This window comes from Babylonia areolata, chromosome 13 (assembly GCF_041734735.1).
Source record: "Babylonia areolata isolate BAREFJ2019XMU chromosome 13, ASM4173473v1, whole genome shotgun sequence".
In the NCBI taxonomy this organism is placed as follows: Eukaryota; Metazoa; Mollusca; class Gastropoda; order Neogastropoda; family Buccinidae; genus Babylonia; species Babylonia areolata.
This window is the reverse complement of record NC_134888.1, coordinates 17,678,804-17,699,750: the sequence shown is the minus strand read 5'-3', so window position 1 is coordinate 17,699,750 and position 20,947 is coordinate 17,678,804. Positions and strand designations below refer to the sequence as shown.

The window sequence follows — 20,947 nt, the reverse complement described above, 5'->3', positions numbered from 1 at the left end:
ATCTTCTGGAACCCTGTGTCTACCTACCTGACACTCAGTTGCCCCACCAGTCTTTGGAGGAACCACCGCCATAACTGCCACCGTAGCTGCCACCATAGTTGCCACCGTAGCCCCCATAGCCTGGGTTGTACTGTTGCTGGAAGCCCCCTTGGTTGCTGAAGCCTCCACCACCACCCTGGCTGCCCCCACCAAAACTCTTTCCTGCTGGCTTGTTCTGACGGTAGTCACGGCCACCAAACCCACTGCCAGAATTGAACCTATGAACACATCCAACCTGGAAGCTTAGCGACCTGTTCCCCAACAATGTTAACAGCATTCCTCTCTCTTCCCTTACTCTTAGGCTGTTGCTAAGTGTACAGATAAGAACTTTCAAGACTTAAAGGAAATTTTCTATCTAAAATTACGTTTAAATAACATACTTACCGTGACCCAACTAGTGCAGACTCCGGCAGGGGTCTGACATTCCTGTCCTGTGCAAACTATCCGCCCATGCGGAGCAGACGAAACTACGGCCGATAACCTCCCGGAAGTAGGTAACCTCCCCTTTGTCCCGCTGGTTATCGCCCTCTTTTGACGGCAATATGCCATCACCAGCGCAGCAAGCAGGAAGAACAGGAAGCGGGGAGGACGGGAGGGTCTTAAATTTGGGTCACGGTAAGTATGTTATTTAAACGTAATTTTAGATAGAAAATTTCCTTTTAATTACACATACTTAACCGTGACCCAACTAGTGCAGAATAGCACGACAAGGTGGAGGGCTCGCCTGTTCTACTGTCTGTGAGCTGTGATGGTCTGTTGTGTAGCTACCACAGAAGCGATGGCTCTTGCGCCATCAACCCGCAGGCGTGCGACATCTCTCTGGTAGAAGTCGATGAGCCATTATCCCTTAGGCGATAGGTGTCCCTCAAGTAGAATTTGACGAAAGTAGAGTGTACTGTGTCGCCTAAGGACATTAGTGCGGGTAAAGAAGACAGAGGTCCACAGCTGTATTGTGGGGGAGGTCTGTGGACCACAGCTGAGCAGATGAGCGCGGATGAGCGTCAATGCAAGGAGGTGCGCATGTGGTTTGATCTGATGATTCCACAACGGATGTGGGCCGATAGTGGAAGTGGTTTTTGTGTTTGAAGGAAACTGTGGCACGAGACAGAGGTAGGTCACCGTGTTGGGCCTGCCTCAGGCATGACAGCCAGATCTGTGGAGCTCCTCCATGCGAGCTGACAGGCGATGGGCACTCCCCCGCCCCTGGCCCCCCCCCTTTTTTGACGTTGTCAAAAAATGACAGCACTGGTATGTTGCCTATGCATAGGATGGCAGACATTTGGCAACAAAAGACTTGATGTCCCTGGTGTCTCTGGGACAGGGTTGTGTAATTGCCCAGGTAGGTACCATCACGAAGGGGCATACGGAAGGCTTGGTGGCTTCTCTGCCTGAGTGTGGCCTGTTGGAGTAACCTGCAGAAAGTTGTCGGCAGTCAATGGCTGGGTTGGATCAGGCTGTGGAAGTGCATTTCATGTGCCCACGGGTCACTGAGTCTCATTCAGTGATGGAATTCCCAAATGGAAGAGGGTTTCCATGGGGAAAATTTTTGTTGAAGGTTCTTTAGTGAGAGCTGTATTATCAGTGGTTTCTTAATTGCAAAGGGAAATCATTTGCAGCTTAGTCTTTCATGAATGACTATGTCTCTCAGACTAGAAGTCAAATTGCACTGGGACTTAGTGCTGTAGCCTTAGGCCTAAGTAGCCTTTGGGAACCTTCCCAATTATGAGTCCTAAGGCCCTCTTGATTGAGGGACCGGGGATGCAACTTGGGCAAAACACTCTCTACTATAAATTGTATAATCGAATTCCAGCCCGAATAGACTGGACAGCAGATGCCTCCTCTGCTGTTCTGATGGAGACTGTCGTACTCGACTGATTATCATATACTGTTCCTAGGAGGACACCAATCAGCATGGGTAAACCAGGAAACAGCTGCTGTGTGCTTCAGGGACGAAGGTGTTCACCATGCAGATTATGTTGCAATGTAAGGAAGCCGGAAAGAGTTGACGGGGTCTTGTGGTGCAACCGTGTGTCAGAAAGACATGGTGCTTGCTTCCGAAGTGACAACAAAGTCATCCTCTGACAGTCCCTTGACCGAAGGCTGGGGCTCCATGATGGGATAGCCTGCTTAGGCTAGCAACCTCTGGAAGTGTCTCATTGGAAAGACAGTGCTTGAGGAGGAATGGCCATCTGTAACCACAGCAGTGGCTGTGTGTAGAGGCCGAAAGGATCGGGCAGGGAAGACTAAGTGCAGAAAGTGCTTTCGAACGCCAATTGTTTGAGACGTTGATGCTGGATTTGTGTTCAAGCAAGGTGATGGGGTGAACTGATGTGCTTGAATGCGGCATCTGCCGTGCTGGTATGAGTGGGCAGTAAGGTACACCCCTGTGGCTAGTGGACGGTTCGTTGTGCTTTGTGGGACGCATCCGTCCTCGTCAATATGCCTTTCTCCCAAATGTAGAGGAAAACAATTATGACCCAGGCCTTCTGCTACTAGAGAGGAGTAGAAGAGATGGGCTGAGGGTGACTGTCTCCTGCCCAGTGGGCAGCTTTTGGGTCCGCTAAAACTTGTAAGGCAAGATAGACACCTCTTCATGGGAAGGCTGGCTAGGATGTAGGGCCTGTGTGGAGCCTTTGTCACAATCACAGTGGTGCAAACCAAGGGTTGTTGTAGGCAAGGGGAGAAAGAAGGGATGCCTTATAAACTTGGAAGGAATGAAAGGCATGTGTGTCCAGAGTGGCACCTCTAAGTTGGACTGCCTCACCCTTCCTTGTGCATCTCCAGCCTTATGGGTGATTGTTGCAGGCAAATGAGTTGGGTTGCCTTGTCCGTCCTTGCACCAAGAGAGGCATTCTTAGCCCTGTGGGTGTGAAGGGGGTATGTGTGGATCCCTAAGGACCAGCCACTATTGAAATGTGAAGGAGCATACATTCAGGCGTGAATGAGGCTATTATTATTTTATTTTATTTTTGTGAGTGCAGTCGTCCTCCAAAAGCAAGGTAGGGATGAATTTATGAAAATGAATACATATATGTGCCAAGGGAATAAAAACTTCCATCAGCTCAAGTGATGTCAGAAGTATGCCAATGACAATGAGATCGAGACACAAGAAATAAGCGGCTGTATAAGCATACGTGTAGCGTGCACCGATATACCCAAGTAAGTGGGTAAGTGTGCATAATCATCAATGGAAAGGAATCTGTCCATGCACCTACATATGAGATGTACATACGCATATGAATAAAGTGCCAGTACGTAGAGGCAGAGAGTTCTGGGCATTGTGAACAGAAGGCCGCAAATGCAAGTGTGCCTATATTGCTATGTAGGGAATCTCAATGAACAGATGTCAATGAATTGAGATAGAAATATAATTGTACACGTTAATATGAAAGTCGTCTGAACCTATCCCATAAGCACATACACATGTGTATACCGATGGATAAGTACGCATCTATACGTGAAAGCAGAAATGCGTATGAATGTAGCAATATATCTCATATATATGTATATATGTGTGTGTGTATATATATTAATATATATATATATACATATATATAGATTTTTTTTTTTTTTTTTTTTTTTTTTTTTTTAAATATGTATAGATTTTTCTATATATATTTCGTGATTGTTGCTTGTGATAATAAATCAAATGGATAGAAGGGGAAATATTGTGATGCATTTCCTGTAGCCAATAGCCTGAGAAACAGCAAGAAAAGTGCAGTTGCTATGCAAAGATGTGTAAAGTCCCTGACTGGGCATGAGGACCCAATGAGAAACCGAAAGAAAACATCGTTGGTGGACAGCACGGGGGGCAGGAGTGATGTGCTGTGTCGGCGAAACTAACCACAGCTTCGAGCGCCTAGGTTACAAATGTGGAGTTGCCTCCCTTGGCGCCGAAAATCATCGAAAAGGAATGTGTCTTTAGAGCACATATCCCCCTTGTGCGACGTGTCCTCGCTGAACAGGGAGGAGTGTCATGTTGTGTGTGAGAGTCCGTGGTTCGATGCCACCGTAACCGACACAGGTGAAAACGAGCGCAAGGGGAATAATTATAATGCCCCTTAGTGCCGTGGGCATCCCAACCCGAATCGGTCGCCATCGGACGCGAGACGGTCAGGGCATGTGGCATGACGGCGCCGTAATCCAGTGTTATGGGCGTCGTGGGCGAGGGGGTGACAAGTCCGTCGGCTTGCCGTGGGATGTGCATCCCCCTGTTGCTGAACGGCGGTCCAATCTCGCGAACAGCTCCTGCGAGAGGACCGGCGTTCAGTTGTCAGTTGTGTGTTGACGGATAAAGTGATAGACAAGATCGGCCCGAGCACTGCCGAGAGGCAGGATCGAGTTATTAATACATGTAAGAATTATCTTGATATTCATTGTGAAAACTTTAAATACAAAACTCATTTACATATTTTCTGATTTTTCAAGCACTGCGCACTCAATGTTGAAAAATGCAACAGACATACGTGGGGACTCTCTTTTTCTTCCCCACTTCAAGCGGGTAAAAGGCCTTGTCAGGCTTGCACGCCTTGATATTGATATATGATATGATATAAGAGGTACTCCAACGTGGAAGTGCCAATATTAGTCTGGGAAACAGCAGAGTTAGGCAATGGGGCAGAAGAATCCAACACTGCCTAAGTTCCAATGGGGCGTGCACGTACCTGCTCTGTGGGCGCAAGGCGCGGCACCGGAAGGCAGAGTGGTGCATAATTGCTGCAGCAAGTTTAGCGATGAGTTGCTGATTGTTTAGTTGAGTAGCTTGCTGAGACACCATTAGTGGATGGGAAACAGCAGCACTCGGCAGTGTGGCAGATGGGGTCATCACCGCATAGCTTGGTAGGACCGTGCACACACTCGCACTGAAGGCGAGGAGCAGTGCCGGTGCAAGGGAAATAACTGCGGCAGTCACCGGCAAGGGTGCCGAAGCAGGGGTTGCCTCCCTTGGATCGGGTGATCCGGACAAGGGGGGAGTGCACGCGTATGGGCAAGCGTGTCCCCTAGTGGTCCACCTTCCTCCCTACACCAGGGGAGGGCATCCCTACACGCCTCGGTCGCTATTGGATCCGAGACGGTCGAGGCAAGCCGCGTGGGGGGTCGCGTGATCCGATGTCACGGCCGCCACCACGGACGCATCGCACATAGGGCCCAGTCTAACGTGCGGATCCAAGACAAGCTGCCTTTTTTTTTTTTTTTTTTTTTTTTTTTTTTTTTTTTTTTTCTGTTCCCCCAAGGGATTGTGGCCATTCCATTGGTGCAACTGTGGGTATGGTAAAGAGATAGAGGAGATCGACTCGTACACTGCCGACTGGCAGGGCCGAGAAAACGCGGATCGCGTCGAGTGAGTTCGCGGATCGATAAAAATGACATGAAAGGTAACACTGACCTGAGTGTGTGACCACAAACCTCTAGAAGTCATCAGAGGAGGTGGCGGAGGTCTGGAGTCGACCGGAGGGAGAAGGCGGCGGGTTGGCGTTGTTTAGAGGGCCCAGAGTGTCAGCGAATCGATTGCGATCGCGCTTTAATTTTAGCACGATTCCCCAATCGAGCTACATAATTATGTGACCTGGTTGGAGACATAATTTGACCACAAACAAGAACGCCAGAGAATCGACAGACAGACAGAAAATACGAAAAAACTTAGCCGTATGAAGAGCACAGGTACAGGAGTCATGATGGCTGCCGGAAAAAGAGGGCGATAACCAGCGGGACAAAGGGGAGGTTACCTACTTCCGGGAGGTTATCGGCCGTAGTTTCGTCTGCTCCGCATGGGCGGATAGTTTGCACAGGACAGGAATGTCAGACCCCTGCCGGAGTCTGCACTAGTTGGGTCACGGTTAAGTATGTGTAATTAAAACAGCTTTTCGTTCTGGGTTTCAACTTCCTATCTTGCTGTCTTGTACAACAAATTACCAATAATCTATGTTCCCACTGCATTACATTTGTTTTGGGTTGTTTTTGTTTTTGTGTGTGTGCTTGATTCACATCCACAGAAAACTTCAAGAAAAGCAGTATGGTGACTGAGGCAGAACCAATTTAGTGTTGGATTTCTGATCCAGTGTTCATCAGTGATCAGTGTTTGAGGCCCCATTTCAACTTCTTGTTATGTCCTTGGGAAAGGCATTTCTCTGATTTTCCTCACTCTACGCTGGTGTGAATGGGTACCTGACTTTGGTATGGGGGAGGTTGAAACAAAGGAAGGAGAGAAATGCACCCCACCTTCCCTTGCTGACCCCTAGACAAAGTGGACATGAAGTTCACTGCCCCAATGGCAGTATGGATATAGAACAGGATCTGGCACCACCGCGCTGCATGACATTCTGTCACCGGTACCAAAGACATTAACTGAACCCAACTGTCCGTCCAAACCCATCCACCTCCCCCTCTCCCACACACTCATGTGTAAATAATCCAATCCTTCACCCCACTCAATATCACCTCTTCACACACACAAACTCAGCTAACCTGGCAACGATCAAGAATACAAGTCACTGGACTTCCACAACCCACACCTGAAGCCACAGCACCCCCCTACCTCCCCACCCCCAACACCTTCCACAATGTACACACCTTCGGGGTCCACTGCGGCGGTTGTTGCCAGAGGGGCGCGAGTCGTAGGAGATGGACTCCAGCCAGGACGGCACCTCCTGGTTGGCCTCTGTCAGCAGGTCCAACATGTCCCGCGTGATGTTGCGGTTCTTCTCGTTGAAGAACGACGTGGCAAGACCTGGGGGAGGGGAGCAGGGACAAATTATGGTCATGGTTGGTGGTCACTTTTAACACCATATCATCAATAACTGGGTTGTAATGTGACATGTTTGAAAAAAAAAAAAAAAAAAAAAAACCACCCCAAAACCCACCTCTTTTAACCAACACACACACACACATATATGGAAAGAGAGAGAGAGAGAGAGAGAGTTTAAAGAGAGAGAGAGAAGTAACCAAATCTGTCTCCATCATATCTATTCCTGAAAAAAAAAACAACCTAAGTGATTAAATTTTCAAGTGGAGAACAATCATTATCAGTAAGATACTGTTCAGGATTGTAAAAACAAATAATGAAAACTGAAGAGTGAAAGATTTCCTCCTAGATGAGTGGCCTCTGCATCTTCCAAAATGATGAAGACCCTTTCCCAAAGCTTTCATGGCTCAAGTGTGGTTCAACTAATTATTTTTACAAAAAACGATATAATGCTTCTCATGTTATCTGCTTTACACTTGTTCGAGTTGTTGTGTATATACATGTGTGTACCTTTCTTTTCATGGAAATGCTACTGCCCTTGACAGGCTGGAAGGTGGGTGAGTCAGGATTTGACAGGGGGAGGGGGAACAAAAGTGGATTGCTTGCTGAAATTATTAAAAAACAAAACAAAATCCAACCCCAAACTGGTCCATCCAACCCCCAACCCCATCACACCAGCAGTCCCAGACCACACCCCCACTTACCCAGGTTTCCCACACGCCCGGTACGTCCGATACGGTGGACGTACTCCTCGATATCGCTGGGCAGGTCAAAGTTGATGACGTGACGAACGTTGGGGATGTCCAGACCTCGAGCAGCCACCTGTCACATACACGACAGCCACAACACTGTGAACGTGCAGACTCAAGAAGACAGAACAAACTCGCACAGGTATTACTGTCGCTGGTTCTGTTTGATTGAATACATTACTATGAAGACCAAGAGTCATGGAAAAAAAATGCTTTCCCATTTCACTTCCATTCACCATGTAGCACATACACCCACCACACCTGCTTTATTGAACATCATGAAACATTTCACTTCCATTCACCATGTAGCACATACACCCACCACACCTGCTTTATTGAACATCATGAAACATTTCACTTCCATTCACCATGTAGCACATACACCCACCCCACCGGCTTTATTGAACATCATGAAACAGAAACAATTATTTTTGTAAGATTGCTGGTGGTTGAAAGGTGTAAAAAGTGAATGTGCGTGTGCAACTAAATTTGTGTTTATAAGTTACAAGATGCATGGTATTATAACATGCATGGGTTGAAAACAAGAGAAAAATAACTGCCCTGAAGTCTGTAAAATACGGTACTTATGTGCTGTGTGACAGAAGCGAACCAGGCCCACAAGGATCTACTACTCACAGCAGTGGCCACCAGGATGGGGCGATCCCCACCCCTGAACATCCTCAGGGCATCCTCCCTCTCCCGCTGGGAGCGGTCACCATGGATACTGGTGGCCGGGTAGTTCTCGTACAGCAAGAACTGCTCCAGGGAATCGGCCCCTTTCTTTGTTTCCACAAACACCAGTGTCAAGGACTCAGGACCAGCTGTAAAAGTGAATATTTTCTCACATCAATATACTGCTGTTTTGGGGGAAATAAACATGCATACTTAGTTCCCAAGGCTTTGAGCAAGTCCAGCAAGAAAATGTTAACAGGAATAAACGAATAATAAAAAAACAAAAAAAAAAACCCCAAAACAAAAAAACAACAAAAAAAAACAACAAAAAAACCAACAAAAAACAAAACAACGAAAAACAGAATTGTTCATTGTCCGAGGTGTCAAGTCCAGCAAAATGGAGTAACAGGAATGAACGAATGAATGAAAAATGAAAATCCCACAAAAAACGAAAACAAAAAATCACTTACTGCCAGAGGCGTTGAGCAGGTCCAACAAGAAAGAGCGCTTCTCGCTCTCCTCCACCCACACCACTTTCTGCGTGATGTTCTCACTGGTGCTGCCCACCCGGCCCACTGCCAGGAAGATGTAGTTGTCCAAGAAGTCACGTGCCAGCACCTGTGCACATCTCTCTGTTAGGCCTTACACATCACACACACCTGTAAACATCTCTCTGTTAGGCCTCACAAATCACACTCACACACCTGTACACACTTCTCTGATAAGCATAACATATCACAAACACACACACTCACACACATGTACACACTTCTCTGATAGGCATAACATATCACACACAAAAACCTGTACAGGATTCCCACTGATGTTTCAGAACAAAATTCCATACTTTTTTCAGACCAGATAAAAGTTTTTCTGAACACAGAGCTAAACAGTATCTAAAAATCTGTTTAAAAATCATTTGTCGACAGTATCATTATCATTTCTAATCTGATCACTTTTTGTTGGTCTGTTGATTGTTTTAAACACAAACATTAATGGCAATGGTCAAAGGTTCTTCCAGACTCTAATGGGAAATACATTTTTCAAAGACCGTATCAGTCTTGGAAATGGTTCTCTCATTTTTCCTAGACTTTTCCAGACTTCCATGACTCAGTATGAATCCAATGTCTAAACAACCGTAGGTCCCATAACGTTACAACAATCCAACTATTAACAACCTGTGCTTTGCCATATTCAGATTGTACAGTCTAAGACCCATTTTTTCTTCTTTTGTTCTTTGTTTTCTTTTTGTTTTTCTTTCAATCCACACTCACACACACAAATTTGTGTTCCAAGTCAATCAACACCTCTTTAAGCACAGTTTGCATAAAGAAGTGGAAACAAACTAGGGCAAAACAAACTCAGTCAGCAAAACCCAACAGAGGAATGAAAGCAGAAAAGTTGTACCAACCTGGATTTCCTTGGGAAAGGTAGCACTGAACATGAGAGTCTGTCTCTGGCCAGTGGGTGGCATGTTGTCCTTTTCAACAATGCGGCGGATCTGAGGTTCAAATCCCATGTCCAGCATACGATCAGCCTCATCAAGTACCAGATACCTGAAAAAAAAAACACCCCAAAAACCATAAATTATCCAGGAATTCATTTTTTTTTTTTTTTAATATTCAGTTGTGTCTGATATCTGCCAGCAACTAGAAGTATATCTTTTTGATACAGAATTATGTCGTCGATTTTCTCATGTGGAAGATTTCTCTGATACATAACCATGTTGGTTTTCTTGTGTGGAAGATTTTTTTCTGATACATGTGCTGTTCATTTCCTTAAGTATGTACAAAGCTGGGTACCTTGTCACATGCAAATATTACTAGTCAACTGAGCTGGTTTTAAAATGCATAAGAAAAGGAACTGGACTTATTTGTGTACATCTGTAGGCAACAGTCTAATTCTTAACTGTCATTTAGTAACATTAAGAATCTGTAAATTTCTACATCATACATTGATCATTTGTAATGTATTCCTCAGCTTCGTTTCAGTTTTCAAACTTACCCTTCAAAGTTACCCTTTGCTTCTGTGTAATGCATCAATTTCTCAATGCCATGCCTTACAGATGGCTACAAAAGCACTTCCACATACAGGAAACAAATACATCTGCAGGCAGAAGAAAAAGAATTTTTTTAAAAAGGGTGGCACTCGGATTAGCAGCCTGTATTTAACAGAGTGATGGGGAGTTTGTTGTATAATATCAGTTGGTTAAATATACTTACCATGTCAACCTAATGCAAACTAAGCCTATGGTTTGCTCTGTTGGCCAAAATTAACGGCCAACTCAGTAATAAGACATCCTGCTGTTAGTCCACTGTCTGCTAGGCAATCAAACGCCATTTTCAACTAAAACTGATGACGCATTCCCATGGCCACCACTTTCTGAGGTAAGCAGATAATCTAGCTGCTCAGTCTTTGCCAACCTTTAATGTGATTTAAATGTTAATTTCTTGCATGCATATTGTTGTTTACAGCATTCTGGGACATATGCGTCAGTATTAATGTCTTTTACATCATTTGTGTCAGTTCATGATTAATTTAATGTTTATTTTCTTTATCATGATCTCACTTTAATTTCTTTGTCAGGCTTGAAATTTTTGGGAACAACTTGTTCTGATCGCCAGGGGCTATATCCACATTTTTCCCCCCCTTTACTCCTCTGTGGGACTGATGGAGTGAATGTCCATGCCATGTTGTGAACACTACTCATTCTGTATCGAGGGGAAGAATAGTGGATATTGCCTCACAAAGCCTCACACACCACTCAGCCATGGATGAACCCATGAGATTGGGATAGTGCTCTCTCAAGACATCCCATGGGCTCTCCTGTTTGTGATTGGGCCGATGCGTCTTTGCAGATGGAACGGCCCTACCATATAAAACCAGTCTAGAAAGGGACTGAGGGGAGAAGTAGTCAGGCCTGACCCCAAGTCAACCCAACTGGAGGGTGGTTTGTTGAGAGTTGTGCTTCTACTGTGGCTAACGCTAATGTGGGGCAGGACATGTCCTCACAAGGGGATTTGGTGTCCGCCCTCTGAGAGTAATACAATACAGACAGTTCCACAGGAAAAAAACAGAAGACTGAAAACAAGGTTCTGACTGACTTGCAATGATCCAAGCCAATTTTGCCACGCTCAATCATGTCCACAAGTCGACCTGGGGTTGCCACCAGCAAGTGGCAGCCACGGTCAAGGTCACGCATCTGGGCTCCAATGTCAGCCCCTCCATACACCACACATGGACGCAAGCGTGAACGGTAAGAAAACTGTAAAAACAGAAACACAAGATTGACATAGAGAAATGCAGCTTACAACTATATCATTTGTGGTTTAACCACAAATAAATATTTTCCAGCATAACAAAGGCTCAAGTCAAAACAAAACACATCTTTCTATTGTCCTAAAACTTCTGAGAAAGAGAATTTTGATTCCACTCATCCATGGCCTCTTTGGTGGAGGATGGGCAAGGGATTACACTTCCTTTCCTCCATATGTGCATGCTTCCATTAATTAAGCCTTGCTGTCCAGTAATTACAACACACTATACATTCACACCCGAATCTCACCTTGCGGGCCTCATCGTATATCTGAGAGGCCAGTTCTCGGGTCGGTGCCAGAACCAGAGCCAGGGGGAACATTTTGCGCCGATATCCCCGATTCTGCACACAGAAAATAACCCTGCTGATGGACACTCACACAACATGGAGAACATACTGCACCAATATTCCCAATTCTGCAAGCTGTAAAATAATCCTACTGATTAACATACAAATACTAGGGAGAACATTTTGTGCCCATATCCCTTATTCTGCACACTGTAAATAACCTAACTAATGGCCACACTAATACCAAACACGGAAATGATAATGAAGTATATATATATATATATATATATATATATATATATATATATATATATATATATACATACATATATATACACACACACACATATTCACATATATATATAAATAAATATATATATATATACACACACACACATATTCATATATATATATAAATAAATATATATATATATATATATGTATACAAAATCATTTATTTCCAATGGCATTATTTCCTACTATATATATGTATCTGCTGTATCTTATGTTGCACTTCGTCTTGCAAACAACAACCGCTCTGAAGATGGAACTGAAAGGTGCAGAGGAAGGTCGCTTGATTTCAAACCAAGGATCTAACTGAACAGGAAAACTAAAGACAATACAACTAAAGACAATAAACCAATTATGCCGTGAAATGATTTCATTTACCTGGAATAGCCAGACAATGTATTTTCGTAACATTTGGCCATCCCTGAGCAAAGATAAGCAAAGAATTTCTTCAAAAATTGATTTAAGTATATATCAATCATCACACTCAAATAAAACAATAAAACTAGGCCCCAACATTCTTCACAGGCCATATGAAATATAAACTGAGAAGTTAGAAAGGAGTGCTGTGAAGTACAACTAATGAGTATCAACTAAGTTAAATGAGGGATAAATAAATTAAATAAAATTATCGAAGATAAATTAGGGATAATCTGGATTTAAAGAAACAACAGAGTGAAACCAATCCAGTTAAAAAAAAAAAAAAAAAGAAGGAAACAACAGAGTGAAACCAATCCAGTTTAAAAAAAAGAAAATAAAAAAAAAAATAAAAAAAAAGTTGACAGAAAATGAATGGAATCTGGAATAAACAGGGAAATCAAATAGCTTAAAAAAAAAAAAAAAAAAAAAAAAAAAATTCACAATCTAGTATGCAGTTCTCACCTGGGACTGCTGTAAAGAGTCTGGGGTGGGTCCGTTCTCATACACCTGATTCAGAATGGGCAACAGGAAGGCAGCCGTCTTGCCAGAACCTGTCCCACACACAGATGACACAAATTTAGATGTGTTTCTAGCCACTGCTGCTTACAGACTGTTGAAAGGCATGTTCATAAATGTTAGGTTGAGTAACTGTTGCACTTATCTCGTCCATTCCTAATCAACACGACTCAGATGCTGTCAAAGACATCTTCATAGCTAAAATAGTTTATTTTCATTATGTTTGTCACCCAACTCCTATATAACATATATACAATAAGAAAAAATACAGTAAAGTACAAATAAAAACAGCTATTCTTAATGCAACTTCTGACAGTTTGGCAGACACTGATAACAGAGTTTTCATCTGAACTCTTTTAACTGACAACCCTAATCACAGTAAGTCATTAGCTTGCTAAAACTGAACATTGTCAACTGACCAGAGAAATGAACCACTAGCAGTCACTGCTGGCTTCAATCATTACACTGGGGTCTACAATGATCATCAACAGACCCTCCCATCTCTTGAGTCAGTTTGAGATCAGTAATGTACAGGCCAACAACCAGGAAACTGGCAGAGTCGACAGCATTAGTTCAACTGCAGTTGTCCAGGTGCAGTAAATGAATGACTAAACCATTTGGTATCTTTCACCCATTATAACACAAAATACTACCTCCAGGTGCAGCAAATGTATATGGCTTATCCATTTGTTAACTTTCACTTTCACCCATTACAACACAAAACACCACTCCAGGCGCAGTATGTATATGGCTTAGCCATGTGTTATCTTTCCCCCTAATCAAAATTATAACACAAAATACCACCATTTTATTTCATTTTTTATTATGTCCACTACACTCTTTTATATGTTTATCCTTTTCATTTGTTGGTTGTTTTTTCCCCCCTCCAGTCCTGAAGTGACATGCCATCAGCAAACATCTTTTTATCTTCAGGGATCAGCAGAAACCAACTTTTTTTTTTTTTGTCCTCGTTTGGCAGTTACAATTCCCAATACATGCATTACATATTCATCCTGTCTTGCACCTTCATGCATACATACACAAAGTGTGACTGGAATTCACAAAGACACAAACATCACACACACAGTGTGACAAGGATTCATACACAGACACATTAACTGAGACTGGGATTCACACACACACGAACCATACATGCAAATGCACACAATGTGACACACTCACATGCGCACTCCACACAGTGAGTCTGGAATTCAGACACACCACACACACACGTGATCGGAATCCCCCCCTCCCCGCACCCCTCAACCACCCAACGTACACACAGTATGATTGGAATTCACACACACACACACCACATGCACACACACAGTGTGATTGGAATTCACACACACACATACAGTCTGCCTATGATTCATATACACATGCACACATCCAGCTGCCATCAACCCTCCCCTGACCCCCCTCCACAGTAACTGACCAGTCTGAGCACAGGCCATCAGATCCCTCTTGCCCAGCACGATGGGTAGAGCAAACTTCTGCACTGGGGTGGGCTTGTTGTACTTGCTCAGCACAATGTTGTTGCGGATGATCTCGCCCAACTGGCAGTCCTCAAACTGCAATCACGACAGTCATCACACATCCACTTTAATAAACTATTGACCATCTTTTGCACTTCCATCCTTTTTTGAAGTTTTCTCTTCACCATGTTTAGCAAACTTAACCCTGTCCTTTAAACCTGATTTCACATATTTCTTAAAATTGAAACTCTGCTTTCATTTGTTCAATCTCTCAATTTAGTTTAAGTTCCATCACATATTTCCTGAATGAGCAAATCTCTCCAGTCAACTGATTCAGTGTATCTAGTCAACGACTGATTCAGTGTATCTTTGTCAGTTATGCCGTGACCTCCAAATTTCAGTCCAGACAACACAGCTTTGGGTAAAAACAACAACAAAAAGTCATACAGTACAGGAAAAAAACCCAAAAAACACACACAAAAATAACAACTATAAAACATACACACACACACTAAGGCGCAAATTACACATGACAATGAAGAATGCACAGAGAGGACAAGACAGACAGACAGATGGGAAAAAAAGCATGTGGCTGATCGGTTATCATCAACATAAATAATTTGCAGACTAGAGTACCTTCAGCAACAAAACAACAGATGAGAACAGTTCAGATACAAGGAGAAAAAGATAAAGACAGGAGCTAAGAATCAGACTTGCACACACAATCCGGCAACAGGTAAAACAGAAGGCATTCTAATTCCAAAGCAAAAATAAAACAATAACAGATGGCTTGGGACTGAGAAGCATGAACAATCTTAGCAGCACTAAACTTGCTCAGTGATCTGTATTTTCCCTAAGCACCAAGACTGTACAGCTTATGGATTTTTCTTCCTAAGTCCACATCAGTTCCAGAGACACGGAAAATCTCCATGCTAGGCAAACTCTGTGCTGCTAAGACTGCTCATGCAGCCCATCCCAGAGCTCCACAAACAGTAGCACAAGAAGAGTGAGGTACATACACTTTCCACATGGGCCGGTGGGTTTTCACCAGTGGCCTCCACTGGGATGTCTTCATACTTGTCAAAGTTGATCCCTGTGTTGTTCCCTCCAAACAGCTCCCTGGGCACATACAATCACATTTTTTCCCTCTTTCATTAGGACCCATTCATCAATGTCACAACTTAAAACACAAGGTTATTTGCATTGATACTGAAAATATGGTCTTTGTTTTAAAAGAGGAGCAAGAAAAAAAAAGTGACCAGAATAAATGTCAACAAAGGGGTAACTAACCATTTTTTTTTCAAAACATTGCTGAGAGTGACTGATTTCTGTAAGACAGAACAATACTGACAAGATTGTGGCCAGGATCTACCAGCCATATAACATAAGTGCATGCCTCAATACTGAAACAATGTATAATAATGAAAAAAAAAAAAAATAATAAAAAGAGAAAGAGAGGAGAGAGAGAGAAAACCACACACACACACATATAAACAGGGGCACAGTACCAATACAGAAATCCATATAATACAGATATGCTTCAACCCAAGTGCAGTTATAAGACCCAGGCTGCTCAAAGAATCCCCTGTAAAGTGGTGGCCAGAATTTTCTTCCTTTCCACTAGATCTTGGGCGGTGGTCTGGGCACTAGTCATTCATACAAGACGATAACCTAACAACCCATATGTAGCATGCACTGAGCATAGATAGAAGAACCCATGGCAACAAGTCTTCCCGAGTAAAATTCTGATTTAACTCTACTGTGATAGTATAACACACTTGCAGACAGAAAAAAAAAAAAGAAAAAAAAAAGGAGGTGGCTCTGCACTGTGGCGATGCCCTCTCCTCTGAGAGAGCAGCCTGAATTTCACACTAAGAAATCTATTAGGACAATAGCAAGATGAAAAAAAGAAAAAAAAGTACTACAATACTGACTGCTCCAAGCGACTGTTGGAGGGCAGAGGGACAGACCAGTCCTCCTTGCCATCCTGCTGGCAGTCCTGACGGTTGTCCCATCGATTGTAGCCCATGTTGCCACGACGATCCTGGTTGCGGTCGTCATTCAGCGCATCCCATCGACTACTTGCTGGTGGCATAAGAGACGGGGGTGCACTCCCCTGACGGTCAAAGCGACCCCCTTGCTGATTCCATCGGCCATCCCCGCCTCTGCACAACACAAAAGGAAACGATGACTATAGTATCACAATGGAGATCATCTATCTGATTGATTGCAAAAGGGAAAAAAACAACAGCTTCTTGTAACTGTCTCTTGTCACAAGTGGTTCTGCCAATCTATATAAAACTAATGACTGAAAGCAGAAACTTATGCACCATCTCCTTTCATGCATCAAACTGGTGTCCTTGCAAAATCAACAGATTTCATCAGGTTCATGACTGCATAAATCTGTTTTATGACCCATTTTCAAAGACACCTGACAGGGTGGTCTTATCTCTGGTGATATACCCAATGCACTTCCAAAACTATTGATTGAGAAAAAAACAACAACGCTGGGGCAATCCACTGCTGTTCAGATTAATCTTATATCAAGAGAGACAAAAGAAAAAGGGTAAAGAGAGAAAGAATAAAAAAGAAGACCCACATGGACTGATGCTACAAGCCCAACCCACCATTATGAAGACAAAAGGAAGGGTATAGGATATCAGTATAGTATGGAAGGGGTAACAGGGCACTGGATGGGTTTGACATGACATTATTGCCTTAGAGTCCAGCCAACGACACAGGTCTAATAAGGACTGCCCAACTAGATAAAAAAAAAAACAACTTCAAATTAAAAAGGGTCATATCTCAGTAAAAAACAAAACAAAAAAAACAACAAAAAAAACCCCCTGTGCAAAACAGTAAATGACGAATTTTAACTATTAAGCTCTTTCAGTTACAAATGACGAAGCTGTGCTGAGGACATTGCATCATCTTTTCCATTTATCTTATCCATACATGGATGGAGGGGAAACAAGTCACCTGTTGTCAGCACGACCCTGGAAGCCGCGGTTGTTGTACTGCTGACCCCCACCCTGAGAGCCTCGCCCACCACGGTAGTCATAGTTGCCGCGGTTGCCACCACCACGGTCGCCGCCATAGTTGCCACGGTCACCACCATAGTTGCCGCGGTCACCGCCATAGTTGCCGCGGTTGTCTGAAAAGAGAACAAGGTCTTGCGGTCTGTATTATGCCCTTGTTTTCTAGGAGATTACAGTGTATCCAATAATGTTATGTGCTAGTCCTTACATCTCAACTCCCACCCTGAAAAGCAAAACGTGTGTAACTGGTTGGTTTTGTTACTTTTGCTGAATCAACACAAACAAAATAAAAATCAGCAAAATAAAAATCCCATTTCCACAAAAAATGCACACACATTAAAACATCACAAAAAGGCTTCTACTGATTCAACTGTGACCTCTTGTCTATCATGTAAAACATGGAAGTCAAAAGACATTTTATAATCAGCAATTTGCTGAAAAGTAAACGCACCCAACAGTTCTAAATGGTGTCACAGACACTAACAAGGACATATATTTTCAGCATGCTATTGAATTTGAACAGCATTAAATATATTTTGGTCACCAATGCACAGACTGATTTACTTAATAACTGTAATAGCCTTATGTAATTAACATGTCACTGACAGAAAAAGCTGTATGTTGTGATGAAAAATACCATCAGTTTTTTTTGTTTTGTTTTTTTAGTGGCAACAATGACATGCTACATTTGCACCAATGAAAACACAACATCAGAGACAAAACACACCATTATCTGAGGTTTTTCTGTTTTGCTCCATTGACACGCCACATTTGCACCAATGAAAACACAACATCAGAGACAAAACACACCCATATTGAGGTTTTTCTGTTTTGCTCCATTGACACGCCACATTTGCACCAATGAAAACACAACATCAGAGACAAAACACACCCATATTGAGGTTTTTCTGTTTTGCTACAGTGACACGCCACATTTGCACCAATAAAAACACAACTTCTTCTTCTGCGTTCGTGGGCTTCAACTCCCACGTTCACTCATATATACGCGAGTGGGCTATTTACGTGCGTGACCGTTTTTACCCCGCCATGTAGGCAGCCATACTCCGGTTTCGGGGGTGTGTATGCTGGGTATGTTCTTGTTTCCATGACCCACCGAACGCTGACATGGATTACAGGATCTTTAACGTGCGTATTTGATCTTATGCTTGCGTATACAAACGAAGGGGGGTTCAGGCACTGGCAAGTCTGCACATATGTTAACTGGGAGATCGTAAAAATCCCCACCCTTTACCCACCAGGCGCCATCACTGTGATTCGAACCCGGGACCCTCAGATCGAAAGTCGAACGCTTCAACAATTCGGCTATGGCGCCCGTCAACACAACCATCAAAAGACAGAACTTCCTCATCTAATATTTATCCTTTCTCTAATTTTTACTTAACGACGCACTACATTTGCACCAATCAATATAACCCTTTTTATCGTGTCAAGGCGAACAACTACATAGTATACAAGAAAAACACAACAATCTAACCACATTTTGTTTTGTTTTGAAACAGCAGTGATAAAAGACATTTACAGTAACACCAACGAAAACACACCTCTGTCACACCATTTAAAACTTGCTCTTTCTCCCAAAACAGCAACACAAACGACAAACCACCCCTACCTCGTCCAGGCCCTTGAGGGGGGCCACCTCCCCACCCCCCTTGCTGCGGAGGTCCTGACGGAGGGGGTTGGCTGAAGTCCGGGGGTATCACAGGCCCTGCAGGCTGCCCGCGTAGATGGGGAGGGACGTACCGGCTTCCACCAATGCCACCTGGCCAACCACAACAAAGGAAAAGCTGTGTTAAGCCATTACAGCGCATCATGAAAGGTGAGAAATAATATATGCACCCACCTCATGGGAAACCTGTGTTGAGGAAAAGACTAGCTGAGGAAAAGAAATTAACCTAATATAATGTGAAAGTAATGTGTGTGCATGATCATGAGGGTAGGAAGGAGTTGAACTATGAGGAAACAGTGAAAGTTAAAGATTCACTCTATTATGTTTATTATTATACTACTAAACAGGCTGTGTACAACTGGAAGGCAAATTCCCACTGACACTGCTGTCATTTACCGCAAACCCCACACTATCAGACTTTTTTTTGTTGTTGTTGCCCTTTCTAAATCTCCAACAATTTCAAATGAGTCATTCCCTGAGATACAGGCCAAGGTGTGATGATATAGAGCCGTCTATGTTTGATAAATAATAATATAAGTAATGCCACACACACAAACGTTCACATAGCTTAATAAAACGTCTGGTTTCAAATACAACACAGATGAAATGTGAAACAGGAAATTAATTGTATTGCATTATATTAGTATTATGTTGTAAATTTGTACTGTATTGCTCTATCACAACAGATTTACATGTGTGAAAGTCTGGCTGCTCTCCACAGGGGTAGCGTGTAGCCACAAAGCAGCGCCACCTATTTGTCTTTTTTCCTGTCTACAACTTGTGCAAGTGTGTTTGTTTAAATATATCAAAGTGGATTTTTCTGCAGAATTTTGCCAGGAACAACCCTTTGTTGGTGTGGGTTCTTATAGTTATACTCAATGTTTCATTTTTTGTTCCAGTTCAGCACTCACTAAACTGGCTTTCACTGACTTGTACATACTTTTATTAGTTTTATTACTACTATTATGTAGTTTTAAGTTCATCATTCAACTCCGTAAGATCTGTCCTTGTCAGATGCACTGAAATCTAAGTATTCAACCAATAACAAGTTTTTTTCCTTTTCTGAATAAAACAAAGGCAGATTACTTCAGATATATGTTCTCTGTCTACCTGTAATTTTATACAGCATAAATTTCATAAATCAAAAGTAAATGTAAGACACAGTAACAACCAAGAGTATTCCCCCAAAACAAAATGAAGCCCATACACTCCATATATATATATATATATATATATATATATATATATATATATATATATATATATATATATATGTATATATACCAACACCCTTCATTTGACTTTTGAGTAATATGTACACAACAGCAGGAGAAATAAGCAAACACAAACAAGAACAAAAGTGAAAGTTATCAAAGACAGGCAAATTATAAATCTGAGGGCTTAGAGTTGAACACTCTATATAAGAAAAAAACCCGAACAAAACAGAAACAATATCACGTTGCCTTCATCAATGTGGGTAATTCATACTAATGAGCAAAACTGCCAAATGTCACTGTATAAAGTGTATTGCATACTTAATCTTCTGGCCTTGTTTAAACTGTTTTGTATCTAAACACGCAATCAGACTGCTAGAAGCTTCTCAAAAAGTAATTCACATTCAATATTTAAAATAACCTAACGAAGTTTTGTGAATCTGAATGTTGTGAAATACACCCCAAAATACTACCTATCCAGGACACAAAAACAATAAGCA

The 20,947-nt window shown here is 42.7% G+C and overlaps 1 protein-coding gene across 2 annotated transcripts in view; it reads right to left on the bottom strand.

Moving 5' to 3' along the window:
- LOC143289112 (ATP-dependent RNA helicase DDX3Y-like) overlaps positions 1 to 20,947 on the bottom strand; it is a 37,188-nt gene that overhangs the window by 6,579 nt on the left and 9,662 nt on the right. For both annotated transcript variants that reach the window (XM_076597973.1, XM_076597974.1), the window contains 14 exons: positions 19,177 to 19,326; positions 17,488 to 17,662; positions 16,443 to 16,673; positions 15,528 to 15,627; positions 14,469 to 14,604; positions 12,977 to 13,065; positions 11,768 to 11,860; positions 11,307 to 11,467; positions 9,614 to 9,758; positions 8,673 to 8,820; positions 8,167 to 8,351; positions 7,486 to 7,603; positions 6,610 to 6,766; positions 28 to 257 (listed from right to left, as the gene is read on the bottom strand). In XM_076597973.1, the coding sequence (XP_076454088.1) occupies positions 35 to 257; positions 6,610 to 6,766; positions 7,486 to 7,603; positions 8,167 to 8,351; positions 8,673 to 8,820; positions 9,614 to 9,758; positions 11,307 to 11,467; positions 11,768 to 11,860; positions 12,977 to 13,065; positions 14,469 to 14,604; positions 15,528 to 15,627; positions 16,443 to 16,673; positions 17,488 to 17,662; positions 19,177 to 19,326 (2,111 nt within the window). In that variant the 3' untranslated portion in view covers positions 28 to 34. The remainder of the gene's footprint in view (positions 1 to 27; positions 258 to 6,609; positions 6,767 to 7,485; positions 7,604 to 8,166; positions 8,352 to 8,672; positions 8,821 to 9,613; positions 9,759 to 11,306; positions 11,468 to 11,767; positions 11,861 to 12,976; positions 13,066 to 14,468; positions 14,605 to 15,527; positions 15,628 to 16,442; positions 16,674 to 17,487; positions 17,663 to 19,176; positions 19,327 to 20,947) is intronic.